This window comes from Bos taurus, chromosome 9 (genome assembly GCF_002263795.3).
Source record: "Bos taurus isolate L1 Dominette 01449 registration number 42190680 breed Hereford chromosome 9, ARS-UCD2.0, whole genome shotgun sequence".
NCBI classification, from domain to species: Eukaryota; Metazoa; Chordata; class Mammalia; order Artiodactyla; family Bovidae; genus Bos; species Bos taurus.
Window position 1 is genome coordinate 87,849,303 of NC_037336.1, and position 16,707 is coordinate 87,866,009.

Here is a 16,707-nt window from a genome sequence, read left to right on the forward strand (position 1 = left end):
TACTTTCTAGATGGATTTATTCACTCAGATCTCTATTGTTAGACGCTTTGAATTCTCTTCCTCCTCTTTTTTTCTCTGAGAAAATGTTTAGTGTACTTTAGGGATGGTTTATTTTCTCAGAGTACTATTGTTAGTTACTAGGGTTTCTCCTTCTCCTTCCTCCTCCCTTTTCTTTAAGAAATGTTATTTAACCTACTCCTGCCTCTCAAGTGAGCAGAGATGTTTTGGGAACTGTGCATGCTCAGTGCAGAGGGAACCTGTGCATGCAGCTATCATTGTTGCATTACTGCCTTGAGACCGATATTTCCACAAAAACAAAAAAGAAGCCAGAGCATAGATTGTGATTTAGTCTAAGTGAAAAAAAAAAAAAATAGAAGTTTTTTAGCCTTTAGCAAAGTCAGTGATATATATATTTCATCATTGAAGACCTGGCATTAGTAGAATGTAGAAGACAATTGCTATTTTGTGGTTACTGCTTGTCCTGTGATTCCAGCTAGGAATGGACCTTGCAGACGTGGCATCCATGTGACTTGGTGTTTATTTCAGGGTTGGGACTGCATCCCTGCAGTTGGATGGGGAAGTCAGCTAGTCCAGCTGCCTCACTTACAAGTGAGGAAACCAGAGACTCAAAGGCTGCAATACAGTGATTCTCTGGTGGTCCAGTGGTTACGATTCCATGCTTCCACTGCAGGGGTGAGGATTCAATCCCTGGTCAGGGAACTGAGATTCCAATGCCAAGCAGTACAGCCAAAAAAAAAAAAAATTGCAATACAAACCTCCATGGTACAGAGCCAGGGCACAAATGCAAATCTTCTATAGGAGAGATGCCTATAACCTGATTCCTGGCTGGTCCACTGAGCTCTTTCTGTACACACAGTTGGGCATATATTCATTCATTCCTATACACACACACACACACACACACACTACTGGCACATTGGGATTGTGCACTTTATACAAGTAGCTTATATTTAGTGCATCATTTGCTGATCTCTAAGCACTTTTTCTGCCCTATTCTGTGAATCTATGCCATGTGTGCTTGACTCTTTGCATCCCCATGACTGTAGCCCGCCAGGCTCCTCTGTCCATGGGAATTCTCCAGGCAAGAATATTGCAGTGGGTTGCCATGCCCTCCTCTAGGGGATCTTTCCAACCCAGGGATCGAACCCAGGTCTCCCACATTGCAGGCAGATTCTTTACCATCTGAGCCACTAGTGAACCTATAACCAAGTATCAGAACTAATGGGCCAGAAATCAGAAACCATAGTCTCTGATTCACAGTTCAACTTTGAGCATGATGTAACCTAACCTATCTTTTTTTCCCATCCATAAAATGTTCCAAAAGTAATGACATATGTGAATGAACTGTGAGGCTTTGTGTGTGGGGTCAAGGGGAGGGAAGTGTGTGTTTCGTTTTTTAAGGATAATTGTCGTAGAGAGTTAAAGACCTGGCATGTATGGTAAGGCTGATCTGTTATAATAGAGGCTGTTCGGGTTATCTCTTGCTGCATTACAAATCACTCCAGAGCCTAGTGGTTTGGAACAACAACAATCATTTCTAATCTCTCAAGGTTTATGTGAGTCAGGAGTTCAGAAGAGGCTCTGCCAGGTGGTTCTGGCTCAGGGTCTCCTGATGTTGCAGCCAGATATGACAGGGCTGGGGTCATCTCTAAGGCTGTTCTTTCATACTGTCTGGTGCCTGGGCCAGAAACACCCAGTCTGTAGGGGCCAGATCAGCCAGGGTTCCTTGTGGTCTCATTCCCTGGTTTCTCCAGCATGTCAGTTTTAGGATAACCAGACTTTTTTATATGGTGGCTCAGGGCACATCCGGACGCACTTATTGCAAGGCCCTTCTGTCTTCATGCTGTGCCATATTCTAGGGCTTTGGGGTCATGTTCATGGCTTGGGCAAGGTCCCCTGCCACATCTGGGTCCCAGTGGAAAGGGGAAGGATGTGGAGGAATGATGTCTGATGCTGGAGAAATGGACCACCAGAGGGGCATGTATCTTTTCCATTGGTGAGAACTTGACCACATGGCCAATTCTAATGGCAGGGAGTCTGAAAAGTGTGCTCAGCAGAAACTTGGTTCACAAGGGAAGAAGGGGAGTGGGTTTTTGTGGACAACTGCCAGTCCCCCCTCAAAGTGACAACATTTTAGCCCTGCTTTAACCCTGCTCCATCATCACCTTCACCTCCCCCACTAATTGATCTTCCAAAGCAGATAATAAAAATGAAAATGATAATAAAAATGGGGGAAAAAAGCCTTAAGGTCCCCTAGGTCCTCTATTTTTTTAACTTTATATTTTCAATTGGGTTAAGGCAAAATGGTTGTCTGAGGAGGACTTACAAATAGCTGAGAAAAGAAGAGAAGTGCAAGGCAAAGGAGAAAAGGAAAAAAATACACCCATTTGAATACAGAGTTCCAAAGAATAGCAGTGAGAGATAAGAAAGCATTCCTCAGTGACCAATGCAAAGAAATAGAGGAAAACAATAGAATGGGAAAAATGAGTGATCTCGTCAAGAAAATTAGAGATACCAAGGGAACACTTCATGCAAAGATGGGCACAATAAAGGACAGAAATGGTATGGACCTAACAGAAGCAGAAGATATTAAGAAGAGGTGGCAAGAATACACAAAAGAACTATACAAAAAAGATCTTCATGACTCAGATAATCACGATGGTGTGATCACTAACCTAGAGCCAGACATCCTGGAATGTGAAGTCAAGTGGACCTTTGGAAGCATCACTATGAACAAAGCTAGTGGAGGTGATGGGATTCCAGTTGAGCTATTTCAAATCCTTACAGATGATGCTGTGAAAGTGCTGCAATCAATATGGCAGCAAATTTGGAAAACTCAGCAGTGGCCACAGGACTGGAAAAGGTCAGTTTTCATTCTAATCCCAAAGAAAGACAATGCCAAAGAATGCTCAAACTACCAAACAATTGCATTCATCTCACACGCTAGCAAAGTAATGCTCAAAATTCTTCAAACCAGGCTTTAACTGTACACGACCCATAAACTTCTAGATGTTCAAGCTGTATTTATCCCATCAGAGGAACCAGAGATCAAATTGCCAGCATCCACTAGATCATTGAAAAAGCAAGAGAGTTCCAGAAAGACATCTACTTCTGCTTTATTGAATACGCCAAAGCCTTTGACTGTGTGGATCACGACAAACTGTGGAAAATTCTTCAAGACCACCTTACCTCCCTCCTGAGAAATCTGTATGCAGGTCAAGAAGCAACAGTTAGAGCTGTACATGGAAAAACAGACTGGTTCCAAATCAGGAAAGGAGTACATCAAGGCTGTATATTGTTACCCTGCTTATTTAACTTACATGCAGAGTACATCATGTGAAATGCCAGGCTGGGAATCAAGATTGCTGGGAGAAATATAAATAACCTCAGATATGCAGATGACACCACCCTTTTGGCAGAAAATGAAGAAGAACTAAAAAGTCTCTTGATGAAAGTGAAAGAAGAGAGTGAAAAAGCTTGCTTAAAACTCAACATTCAGAAAACTAAGATCATGGCATCCAGTCCCATCACCTCATGGCAAATAGATGGGGAAACAATGGCAACAGTGACAGACTTTCTTTTTGGGGGCTCCAAAATCACTGCAAACGGTGACTTCTGCCAAGAAACCTAGACAGCATACTAAATAGCAGAGACATTACTTTGCCAACAAAGGTCTGTCTAGTCAAAGTGATGGTTTTCCCAGTAGTCATGTATGGATGTGAGAGTTGGACTATAAAGAAAGCTGAGTGCCGAAGAATTGATGCTTTTGAACTATGGTGTTGGAGAAGACTCTTGAGAGTCCCTTGGACTACAATGAGATCCAACCAGTCCATCCTAAAGAAAATCAGTTCAGAATATTCATTGGAAGGATTGATGCTAAAGCTGAAACTCCAGTCCTTTGGCCATCTGACGCAAAGAACTAACTCATTAGAAAAGACCCTGATGCTGCGAAAGATTGAAGGTGGGCAGAGAAGGGGATGACAGAGGATGAGATGATTGGATGGCATCACTGGCTCAATGCACTTGAGTTTGAGCAAGCTCCAGGAGTTGGTGATGGACAGGGAGGCCTGGCGTGCTGCAGTCCACGGGGTCGCAAAGAGTCGGACACGACTGAGCAACTGAACTGAGCTGAACTGATAGCCAATTAACAGTTGTGATAGTTCCAGGTGGACAACAAAGGGACCCAGCCTTACATATACATGTATCCATTCTTCCTCAAACTCCTCTCCCATCCAGGCTGCCATATGACATTGAGCAGAGTTCCCTGTGCTATACTGCACTGCCTTGATGGTTATCCATTTTAAATATAGCAGTGTGTACCTGTTCAGCCAAAGCTCCCTAACTATCCCGTCTCCTCATCCTCCCTTAGGCCCTCATTTAACCAAACTGACATACCTGTGCCCTCAAATGTCGAAATTCTGGAGTCACCACTTAGCTAAGACAATTTAGCCAATGCATTAGCTGCGTTAATTAAGATTATCTATTACAACTCAATCCTTGCCTAACTGCAGGAGCCATTGTACTTCTCAGTTTTCGCTGACTAACATAGGAATCAATTAGTAAATGATCTGAATATTTAGTACCAGACTTTACAGCTCAAAGAAATTTTTTGATCTTCTTGCAACCCCTCACCTCTTGTTTGAATAAGAACATTTTTGCAAAGCACCCCTTCTTATCTTTGACTTTCTTATCCAAACTTTGCTTTACTGACTCTTCAGCAGTAATAAGATCTTTTTTAATTATTTATTTTAGAAAACGTTTAAACTTATAGAAAATTTGCTAAGCTAGTTTGGGGTTTCTATACACCCTTCATCCAGCTTCCCCCAGTCCTCACATCTTGCACTGCCAGAGTACATTGGTCAAAACAGAAATTAACATGGTAAGATTTTTTTTTTAACCTCTTTATTACCAGACAGCTACAAATAAGAATGAAAACCATGTTGCCTGGATTGAACACTCAGAGCAGCAAAGAACAGGTTTAATTGTAGTCCTGGATCTGCTATTATTAATAATACAGAATCATGTTATTTTAGAAAACCAAGAGGTAGAAATTCACATTGAGATCCGGTGGCTTTTATCTATTGAGCCCTCCACTATTATCTCAGAGATGGGTAGAGGAGGATTCCTCAGATACTTGGTACTATCTTTGAAACATATAAATGAGTACTTCTTATAACTTAGCTTCCCTGGTGGCTCAGACGGTAAACCGTCTGCCTGGAATGCAGGAGACCCAGGTTTGATTCCTGGGTCGGGAAGATCCCCTGGAGAAGGAAATGGCAATCCACTCCAGCACTCTTGCCTGGAAAATCCCATGGACGGAGAAGCCTGATAGGCTACAGTCCATGGGGTTGCAAAGAGTCAGACACGACTGAGCGACTTCACTTTACTTTACTTCACTTTTTTATAACTTTGACTCTTAAAAATTTGTGTGTTTTTGAATCATGAAATCAGTTTACAACTTTAGGGTCTACTGAAGACTTGCTGTGTATTAAATGAATTTTTCTGGTTGATAGAATAATTTCTTGTTTTATGTTCCCTCTGTTTTCTCCTCTTCACAGACAGTATAATAAGGAACATAATTTTATTCATTGATCCTGAGCACTACACATTCTCTCGATGTCCATGACTGTCCTGCCAAGGAACTCCAATTAAGTATTTAAAGTCTAGAATAGCCATGAGCAGAATTTGAAAACCCTGATCACCCCTCCTCCCTTGCTGTACATATAGCCCTCCCTTGCCTTGTAAAGCTCTCCTGGGGGCTGGTGACAGGGAGTGGTCGGTTATGACCCCATGGGTTCCCCATGTAGCATGTAAACGTGGTCAGAGAAGCCTGGACTTTTCCTGCCAATGAGAGTTCTGCTTCCCCCTTAAATCAGCCTCAGAGGCAAGTTGGAGCCAAAAAGTGCTACTTTTGATTCTGGCAGTGACATTCCAAGGGAGGGCAATTAAAATATTGGAGATTTGAGGAGCAAACAAAGAAAAGCCAAGGAATTTGAGCTCTTTCTCCTAGAAAAAAAATTAGAGACTTGCCATGAAGCAAAACGTGTGAAAGGTATCTGTGTGGGAGCTGGACAGCCATATTGTTCATTTTATTGAGGATGGCACAAGAAGGAATATTTTTTTTGTTGATGGCTTTAGACTCCAGTCCTGCTGGTTGTAAGCATCAAGCCCCACCCTGACCCCCGACCCCTGTGCTACCACCACCACCAACTCCAGGTTTACCAAGGGTCAGATGAACCAAGGCCCTCGAGCTGGGAAAATCAGCTTATTTAGGGTTTTCATGGTCAAAAGAGCCACTGACATAGGCCATTAGCAACAACTGGCAAGTTCTCCTACGTTGCTATATTATTAGCCCTGCGTTTGAGATTTGGTAAGAGAAACAGGTTTTGAGAAGGAAAGCAAAGCAAAGCAACAAATTACCCAAGTGTTAACACAGATGGACATCTTTCACGCAAAGCAGAGGATAAAGCTTTCTTGCTCTTCAGTTTTCTCTCTGGGTGTTTCAGTTTATCATGGGAAACCAGCCACCCCAATATCCAGTACACAGCACTTGTCTCCAAATGCTGTTGCTGCTAACTCATAACAATATTGTGCATTAATGAGCAGAGTAAAAAAAGATAAACTTCAAACTGTATGTACCTTTTCATTCACTATTATTGGGACAAAGATTGATAAGGAAGTTAAGTTTAAATATTAAATATATGTAATATTTAAAATAGTGTTAGTTGCTCAGTCATGTCCCACTTTTTGCAACCCCATGGACTGTAGCCCGCCAGGCTCCTCTGTCCATGGAATTCTCCAGGCAGGAATTCTGGAGTGGGTTGTCATTCCTTTCTCCAGGAGATCTTCCCGACCCAGGGATGGAACCCAGGTCTCCTGCATTGCAGGCAGATTCTCTACTGTCTGGAAGTGAATGTATATTTCACACTTGTAGCACATCTCAATTTGGATGAGCTGCAATTCAAGCGCTCAATAGTCACATGTGGCTACTGGCTACTATGTTGAACAATGTAGCTCTGGAGATAAATATTAATAATTGATTAATTGTATTAGGAAGAATAAGCCAGAGAGGGTGGAAATCTGAAATTATTTTGAAGGAGGTGAGAGCAAGACTAGACAATTTTTATGAAGAACATTTCCTTATGTGAGAAAACTATAATTATCTTCTAAGCAATGAATCAACATAAAAATTGTTATCCACCTGCAATCTCCTATTATATGCCATTAAATGACCTAGCTTTAAAGGTTTCACTTCTGTCATCGGTAATTTTGGAAGGTATTTAATTTGGGGCAGTAAGTTTGGCTAAATACTAGCACTCCAAATACCTCATATATTCTGATTTACAAAATGTCTGGTTGGCAGTCTGAATAGGCTGATTCAGTGCCCTATGGCACGTGGCCTGGTATTGAAACATATGAGGTCTTCCTTGCTAGGGTCCAATTCATGTTGCCATGTAAGATTCATCCAGGAAGTGAACCCTGTTCACTTGAGTTTCTTGTCCCACTTCCTCCTGCCTTTGAAAGTATAAAAGACACTAGCAGCCCTAGGAGCCCAAAATGGATTCTCCATCCCAATACTGGCTGGTTAACTTGCAGTGAAAGTAAGTAAAACAAAACAAAACATGAGTCTCTCTGTTGTGTTCATTTTTCACCATCATGATAATGAACATTTCCCAAGAGTTATGTAACTATCAAACATGGTTTTCTCAAATGAGACTATGACTTAGGACCAAACAGAAGTTGGGGGCAGGGGGGAGGGGACGGGGGCGGGTGGATACTACTGTATTTGAAAATCAGAGCATCTGGAAAAGGAGGATGAGATGGCTGAACGGCATCACTGATGCAATGAACATGAACTTGGGCAAACTCCAGGAGATGGTGAGGGGTAGGAAGGCCTGGTGTGCTGCAGTCCATGGGGATGCAAAGAGTCGGACATGACTGGGCAACTGAACATAAACACAGTCTCATTGGCCTTTTGGGACCGTAAAGAATCCTATATACTTCCCAAGTCAGCATCCATTCCAGAAAGGGACATCAACCTTATGGTTATGGTTGTGCTAGATGCCAATGTGTGTTTGGTCCTAATCTTAACTACCCAGGAATTTCTTTTAAAAAAAAAAAGTTATTTGTTTGTGTGTTTATGGCTGTGCTGGGTCTTTGTTGCTGTGCACAGGATTTTCGCTAGTTGCAGAGAACTGGGACTACTCTCTAGTCGCCATGCTTGGGCTTCTCATTGCAATGACTTCTCTTGAGCACAGGCTGTAGGGCGTGCAGGCTTCAGTAGTTGTGGTTTGTGGGCTTAGCTGCCCAGCAGCATGTGGGATCTTCCCAAACCAGGGATCAAACCTGTGTCCCCTGCATTGGCAGGTGGATTCTTAAGCACTGACCCACCAGGAAAGCCCTGCCCAGGACTTTCTTAACACCAGTCCCAAACACGAGTAAGCATCCTTTGCTGCAAACACACCTAAATGCCTGGCTGTTTCTTGGATTTTCCAACATTCAAGTTGGACCAGGATTTTTCACACAAGTACATTTTAACTACTATAACCAATCCAAGTTTTATAGGCCATAAAGTTGTTACAGAGAAAGCAGAAAGAATATCGCAAAAACTTGAAAAAATTGTGGGAAATATACCATGTGGTAGTGGTTATACTGGTAATTTACTCATGTCCTACGTGTTTCTTACCATTCCTTCTTATTGATCCAAGTTAGTTCCTTTATTTTATATTCATAGTTTTACTATTTGCAGTACACTCTTAATGCTAATATTTGCCATGAATATAAACCACCAAGAGGACTTCCCTGGTAGCTTAGAAAATAAAGCGTCTGCCTACAATGCAGGAGACCTGGGTTTGATCCCTGGGTTGGGAAGATCCTCTGGAAAAGGAAATGGCAGTCCACTCCAGTACTCTTGCCTGGAAAATCCCAAAGGACGTAGGATCCTGGTGGGCTACAGTCCATGGGGTTGCAAAGAATTAGACATGACTGAGTGACTTCACTTTCACTTTTCTAAACCACCAAGAAAAGTCTGAATGTTAAAGGATATAGACTTGATGGGTTCTTTCATATTCTAGAAATATTGGTACCAGCTGTTTGATGATCTTTATTATTGAGTCAAACCAAATTCACGTTCCTTTTGAAAAGACTGTCATTGATCTATATTCTTGTTATTGTCTTATTACCACCTTCCATACCTGAGTTTCACTCTCCTACTTTTCTAACAAGATCTATAAACATGGATTTGGGTGGATTTTGAAATGAAGCAGATTTCTTTATTAGTCACACTATTGCAAGGCATTTTGTTTCTATAGACTTGGGATCACATTACTAGGGGGATAAAGTGTGGATCCTGCCTTACAAATGAAGAAGATTGGAACTTTGTGTTTTATCAGAATAGCTTCTGAAACTTTAAATTCCATACCGGGCCTGTTTTGAACCCAAGACTTAAGTGCTACAGGCTTTAAATTTTCTCTTCTTATTCCCTTTTCTAAATACTAACAGCCCCATTTCTTTAGAAACAGTTCTGATGTTTATTGTTTAATTGCATGGTCACACTGTCATGTTATCTAACTGGGCACGTGGAAAGTAGTAGTTCGTCAAATATACTCTGTAACAGTGTAACCCCATGTACACAGCAAATGGAATGCCAGCTTTTGAGAAGTGACTTAGATAAATGTTGTGATAGGCTGATTAAGTTTTAAGGAGGATGTGGGTCTCAATATTTTGAGTTTTCTTGTCCAGTACTGGAGAATTACTGTCCACGCAACACTTTATTTAATGCTATATACAAGTAAAGTGTAAAATTGTCAGCATCACTAAGCACTAAGTAGTGGTGTCTCCAGGTTGGTAATGTCAAGTTTTGTGGAATTGTAGTAAAATACTTAAAATCTAGAACAGTGGTTCTCAAAATACTCTAATATGTCAATATTAATAAATATTATTAATATTATTAATCTAATAAAACATAGGATGTGGGGGGTTTTTTGTTTGTTTTTTAAATACATAAGCATCCCCTTGGTGCTTGCTGAAGCTGTAGATTCCGTGTGCCCTGAGCGCTGAGCCTTGATTTAGTAAATCTGGACTAATCGCTCTATCAGTCAGGTGCTCATGCTTTGAGGCCAGGTGCAGTGATTCTAACACTTTAAAGCGCTTGCACATGGCATTGGCGTCTTGGTAAAAGGCAGCCTGACGTTCAGTAGGTCTAAGATAGCGCCAAAGGCTTTTAAGTCTGACGCAATTGCAGGCGACGCTTTAAAAACTCCGCCTTTGCCATTCAACGTCCCATGGGTATCTTTGCATTTCCGTCTATACCTAGCGTGCTTTTTGCTTTTGACCGTGTCCTTTGAGCTAAGTTTTAAAGCACCTTCAAATCTTTCTGTTTGCTCTAATTTTAAATACTTGCCTATCTTGCTTATCTTGTCCGTTTATTTATTTTTCTTCACGTGTATAGATGCGCACCAGTTGCGTCGTGAAGTACGGTCAGCTGTAACACAAGCTCGGTATCTCAGAACCACAGCCAGGCACTCCTGCTCCGGGGACCTCGGGGCCATGGAGCTCTCCGACAGTGACCGCCCGGTCAGCTTCGGCTCCACGTCGTCCTCGGCTTCCTCCCGGGACAGCCATGGTTCCTTCGGCAGCAGAATGACCTTAGTTTCAAGCAGCCATCTGGGCTTGTTTCCTCAGGATAAGGAAGCAGGGGCCATAAAACTGGAGCTGATGCCAGCCAGGCCGTTTTCCAGCAGCGAGCTGCAGACGGACCGTGCGGCCGGGCAGCAGAGCACAGACGAGGGCGGCGAGAGGCAGCCCCGGGCACAGCGCAGAGTGGAAGCCAACGGGCCGACCAAAACCGGGGCCGAATCGGCCACCAGCCCCAAGCTGCTCTATGTGGACAGAGTTGTGCAGGAAATTCTGGAGACCGAACGGACTTACGTGCAAGATTTAAAGAGCATCGTAGAGGTAAGATGCGCTGTCGGGGGGAGTTTAAAGTTTGTCCTGCAGGATCAATATCCCCCGAAATAAAGGGCAAGGAAGGGCTTGCAACAAAGGACTTCTTAGGAAGCCCAGTGTCTCCTAAGAGGCAGAGATGGTGTGAATGTTTAAACAGATGATCACTTAAGAGGAAGCCCTAGGGCTGTTATCACTGGGTTAAGACCCTCAATGTTTGCATTCGTGAATTGATTACGTGTTGGGAGTAAGCCTGATGATATCAGTGCCTACGCTGGTGTGTTGTGTTAGTGACTCCTGCCCCAAAGCTCTGTGAGTCTCTGGCAGACAGACAGACAGGATGCAAGCTTCCTCACTTGCAGGTGTCAGGGGTGTGTTGACTGAGCCCCTTGGGTCATCTTCAGCTTACTCACAGTTGTCTCCTGGCGTCTGGAGCTTCCAAAGCTGCCAGTGCCTGTGTCTCACCGCCAGAGAGGGACTTCATGGGTTTGGGGTGTGGCCTGGGGGGGTGGGCGGAAGATCCCCAGGTGATTCTTCTGCACAAACAAGCGTGGGAATTACTGTTTGATGCTGTTTTCTGTGTTGGTTGCTGTTTAGGGGAAGGTGGTGAAAGGGAGAGAAGAACCCTGGACTTGGTTTTAGGTGTTTACCTTTTACTTTTATACTAAAAAAATTCACGTAAATTATTTGACTCTCTGCAAACTGAACTTAGCTCAGGTACCAGATCCAAGACTCTGGAACTTCAGTTATTAATTTGTTATGATTGTTGTTTCCCTGTCTTATTTCTTTTTTAAATTTTATTTTATGCTGGAGTATAGTTGACTTATCCAGTTATTAATTTGACTTTGACTATAGCTAGGTTTTTAAGCATAAAATGATAATTATCGGAACAGTTCAGATGCTAATTCATTCTCAGTGATTTAAAATATTATATTTCAAATTGATGCATTATGAAGCTATACTCCCTACGCTGCCTGGTACTATCCCAGGTTCTTTCATGTGTTAGTGCCCATTTCCTGTTTTAGATTTTTAATCTAAAATGTGTTTCAGAATAAACTGGAATATTTGCTGATGAGGACATTCTCCACCAAACACATACACTCTTATAGTTTTAGGGGAAAAAAATTCTAGGACACAATTGTGTTTTCAGTCCCACAAATGATCAAACCAGACAGTCTTCTAAAAATAGTTATGACATAACTTCCCAGTAAAAATAGAAAAAAATCAATTGATGTTCAACCAAAACAATATGTGATACCAAATGTAGAGTAAACCAGGCCAATTGTTTCTTGAATTTCAACAATGATGTCATTTGTACTTGAGAAGAAATACCTGTGAAACTGCCAAAATTTGTGAAACCTCTCAGGAAATTTATGGTTGTCAAAGCTTTCTTTGGCCTGTTTTTCTTTGTTTCTTACTTGGAAACTTTACCACTTCATCGAAACTCGCCATACCAACAGAGAAACCTTTAGTGTCTGAGCTGGAATTAACACTTGTTTTTTTCTGAGACCAGTTAACAAACTTCAGGTGAGAAGAAATACAATAAGAGATCTATGAAAGAAAATAGGTTAAAACAGGATTTTTTGCTTCAATAAAATACCTTAAATTTTTTTTATTTTCTAACAGCTTCAGCAGAAGTTTTATTCTAAACTGTACAAATATTCTTGCCTTTTTTTTTCCCCTTATCAATAAATTAGCCATGTTTTCACTATGGGTTGGTGGACTTTTGCTATAAAGGACCAGATGGTAACTCTTTTTGGGTTTCTGGGCCATAAATTGTCAATCCTAACTGTTCACTTCTGCCACTGTATCCCAACAGCAGCCCCAGCCTCTACGCCAGTGAAAGGGTGTGGAAGTTCAAGGAAAACTTTAGGGCCGTTTTTGACCCAAGGACCATGGTTTGCCAAGCCCCGTATTTGCTTATAAATCTATGCTTTCATTTCATCAGCTGTGAAATGAAACTAATAAACGATACCTGCCTAATAGGGTTGGTGTTATGATAATTAGATAATATATGAAAAGCCCATACAACAGTGCCTGGCACGTGGTAAGCAATTAATAAGTGAAAACGCTTATCATCTCAGGCCTCTTCTGAATTTGCTGGCTGAGACTGAGCACCATTTATAGCTATCTTCTGTCTTATCTGAAGTCTTTTACAAAGATAAATAGATTTAGTAATACACTATAGTAGAAATTTCATTAGGAAAGAGTCATTTTTAAGTGGGTGATTCCAACATTATTATTTTGAAGGCAATTGGATTATTTCTAAAGAAGCCAGGGAGAATCTAAGGTGACACATAATAGGGAGAAGAAAGATGGAGGGTGTTGGGAAGGAGGGTGGTTGGAAGAAAACGTCCCAAATAGTGAGGGAAGCACCTGGGCAGGAAGAAGATGCTGCTTTGTTCAGGAAGTCTCTGGAATGCTTTGAGTCACTTCCCCTCCCCACCTAGAAAAGTGCAGAATCTCTTCAGATCACGATTGGTCACTGCAGCCTCTTCTTCACACACTTTTGTACCTGACCACCTCTGTTTCTCAAGATCACAATTTTCACAGAATGGTTAGACTCGTTTTATGTAGTTTTTGCTTTATGGAGGCTTCCCAGGTGGCGCCAGTGGTAAAAGTCCACCTGCCAATGCAGGAGACTTGAGAGACATGAGTTCAATCCCTGGGTCAGGAGGATCCCTTGGAGTGGGAAAGGGCAACCCATTCCAGTGTTCTTGCCTGGAAAATTCCATGGACAGAGGAGTCTGGCAGGATATGGTCCATGGGGTCACAAAGAGTCAGACACGACTGAGCATGCATCCCTCCTTTATGGAGTATAACCAATTATTTTCCACCTTGCAGCAACTTTACCCAATAAGGACTGTTATGAGTATTCTTTTAAAACACAAGATGTCAACTCCTTTAAAAATCTGTTTTCCTTAATCCATTTCCAATCTGTTTTAAAAATTCTGTAGCTGATTTCTTTAGTATCTTTGATTTTTCAAGTGCAGAGTTGAATGGGGAAAAGGCTACTTAGTAACGACCTACCATCATAAGTTCTCACCATACAAAGAGAGTTTGTTAGTTGACTTTCTAAGCAAGAATTATTCTGAAGAAAAACCACCTAATTGTTTGTAGAGATAACTGGGAAGTTGTTTTTCACTTACACAGTAGCATAGTTTCAAACTGTCTGAACGAATGAGTGATAAATCTCTCAGTCGTGTCCAACTCTTTGCAACCCCATGGACTACAGCCTGCCAGGCTCCCCTCTCCATGGAATTCTCCAGGCAAGAATACTGAAGTGGGTTGCCATTTCCTTTTCCAGGGTTCAGACTGTGCACTCTGCTTTCTTGAGTTCCCACTAATGAATGGCCTTCAGTAGTCGCTCTTGGTTGTATTAATTTCCCTTTGTTAGATTTTATCTGTAGTGTATCTTATCCATACATATCCTCACCACTCAGGTTTATATTTTGTCCTTAGAATTTATAAACAAGCATTTTTGTGAAAGGCCATTGATATATACTATGATTTAAAAGATTTTAACACAGTATGCCTTGGTAGCTCAATACGGTACCACATAGTATCCGAGTAGCTTATTTCTGAGAAGAGATCCTGCTCACACGTTATCTGGGCAATAGGATTCTCAGCTGTTGGTGATAATGCAAAGAAGAATGTACATCTTTCACTACAGAAAGACATTGTATTAAAATCTTTCCCAAATATATAGGATTTTTTTTTCTTTCCCATGCCATTTAGGAATTAAAAAATGAATTCTGAAGATTTAACTGAGAAATGTTATTGTTCTTATTGCTTCTGGTCTTCATCGCAGGCCTTTTCTCTGTTCCCTCCATTCCCTCCCCATGGCAACTTCCTCCTCTGCTCCTTTGCCTGACATCCTAGTCATTTGCTTTTGTACACTTGACATTTTAGAGAGAGGTGAGGTCTTGACTATCGACCATACTGAGAGAAACAAGAGAGCTGTTATTTCCATTTCTATATATGGCTCCTACTAGCATTCACAGATAAAATGAGATAATAACTATGAAAGCTAGTTTTAAAAGTTAAAAGTAAAATTGCCAGTGATACAATTTGTGAAGAGAGAGAAATTCATAGCTGGAAAGTAGGAAATAAGGGTTTCTTTCATGTTTAATAGGATCTTAGATTGACTGACCAGAGATTCTCATGGGCAGAGTGGGTTTCTTTAATCTTTCTAAATGATCTATAAAAGAGCCTTTGACAGCCTCATGAGACTTGGCCCTGGATATAGTTCGTGGCCTGTTTTAACATTTTATGAAGGGTTTTAAATAGTTCATAACATTATCTAATACTGCGTAGTTAGAAATTATATCCCTATTACAAAATAGGATCTTTGAAATATAAGAAATGCTAAATTAAATCATATTTGGGGATGTTGAGGACATGTGCATTTAGTGAGGGGAAAGTAGGTAAAATATTAAAAGTAACGTGAGTTTATTTTTTTCTATCATATTCTAGAAAGTTAAAATCCTTTTTCAAGCACAATTATCCATACAGTGTGCTAAAAAGCTAAGAAGTTATTATTATAGCCTTGCTGCATAAAATTTAAAGAACCACAGCCTTAAGCAATCCTTGTTAAAAGCATTCAGCATTGTTCAAAAGCTGTAGCTGCACAAGGATTAGGCTGTTGAGATCCAACCTCCAGCTCTCGTATTTCTTGATCGACATGAACTCTTTGTTTATCGTGTGATAGTACAGACAGTTGGAGAAGGAAAGGGCAACCCACTCCAGTATTCTTACCTGGAGAATCTCGTGGACAGGGGAGCCTGGTGGGCTGCTGTCCATGGGGTCAGACAGAGTTGGACAGGACTGAAGCGACTTAGCAGCAGCAGTACAGACAATGTTAGGATAAGGTGGACGAGAAGAGAGATGCTTTTCACCCACTTAGTGACATGAAACACATTGAACACAATTCTGCCTGTTCCCATAGCTTAGAGAAGAGGCTGCCCTTAGCACCAGAGGTATCCACTAGCTAGAAGGTGAATTGTCTTACACTTAGGAAGTGAGCCTTTCCCAGATCTGTGCAGAGTGAATGAAGGAACCCAGTAATCAGGCCCAGGAAGTCTGTGCTGTGCCTTAACTCTGGACCCTGCCTAAAGACTTAGCCTTTAGGCTGCTGAGGTGCTAAGACTTGGATAACATGGAATCTGAGTGGGGTTTTGTCCTGCACCACCTCTCAGAGACAACACTATCGAACTTGGAGGTGTTTTCTCCTGAAGCCTGGTTTGATTCAGCTGGAGAGAGAAGATGGTTTGGTGTGGAAAGGTCAGTTCATAGCTCTGCTACTCCTCTCCCTTGGCAATGAAAGGATGGCTTTACATGGGTGTTCCCTGAACCAGCCACAGCTGCTTAGGATACTTGACAAGAAGAGAAAAGTTTTGAACCAAGGGAGGAGGCTGATGAGATGTCATTGCTTTTATTGTCTTTTTACTCGCACATGTCCTCACTCAATACTTTCCCTCCAGTTTAAATAACATTTATTAAACTGACACTTTTTATGAGGTTCCTTCAGACTAACATTTCTTGAATACTGAGGGAATTATGTGTTCAATGCTAGAGTGTAGGACTTGGCAGGGATTGTTTTTAACGAAGGCTTGTTACGTGGGTGGATTTAATAAAGTGCTTACACTGTAGTACTTGGCACATTTTAATGTACTTTTTCTTTTGCATGGCATTTGAGCACTTTTATTTGAATGTGTCTCTTTATTTTTCCTCCCAGGGGCT

At 41.5% G+C, this 16,707-nt stretch overlaps 1 protein-coding gene across 6 annotated transcripts in view; it reads left to right on the top strand.

Annotated features, from left to right (window-relative positions):
* The window catches only part of PLEKHG1 (pleckstrin homology and RhoGEF domain containing G1), a 248,869-nt gene that overhangs the window by 131,792 nt on the left and 100,370 nt on the right, over positions 1 to 16,707 (top strand). For 5 of the 6 annotated variants that reach the window (XM_024996654.2, XM_024996651.2, XM_024996655.2 and 2 more), the window contains one exon: positions 10,472 to 10,977. In XM_024996654.2, the coding sequence (XP_024852422.1) occupies positions 10,570 to 10,977 (408 nt within the window). In that variant the 5' untranslated portion in view covers positions 10,472 to 10,569. Of the gene's footprint in view, positions 1 to 10,358; positions 10,978 to 16,707 lie in introns of those variants that run through there. The other variant, NM_001205921.2, reaches the window with a different exon arrangement.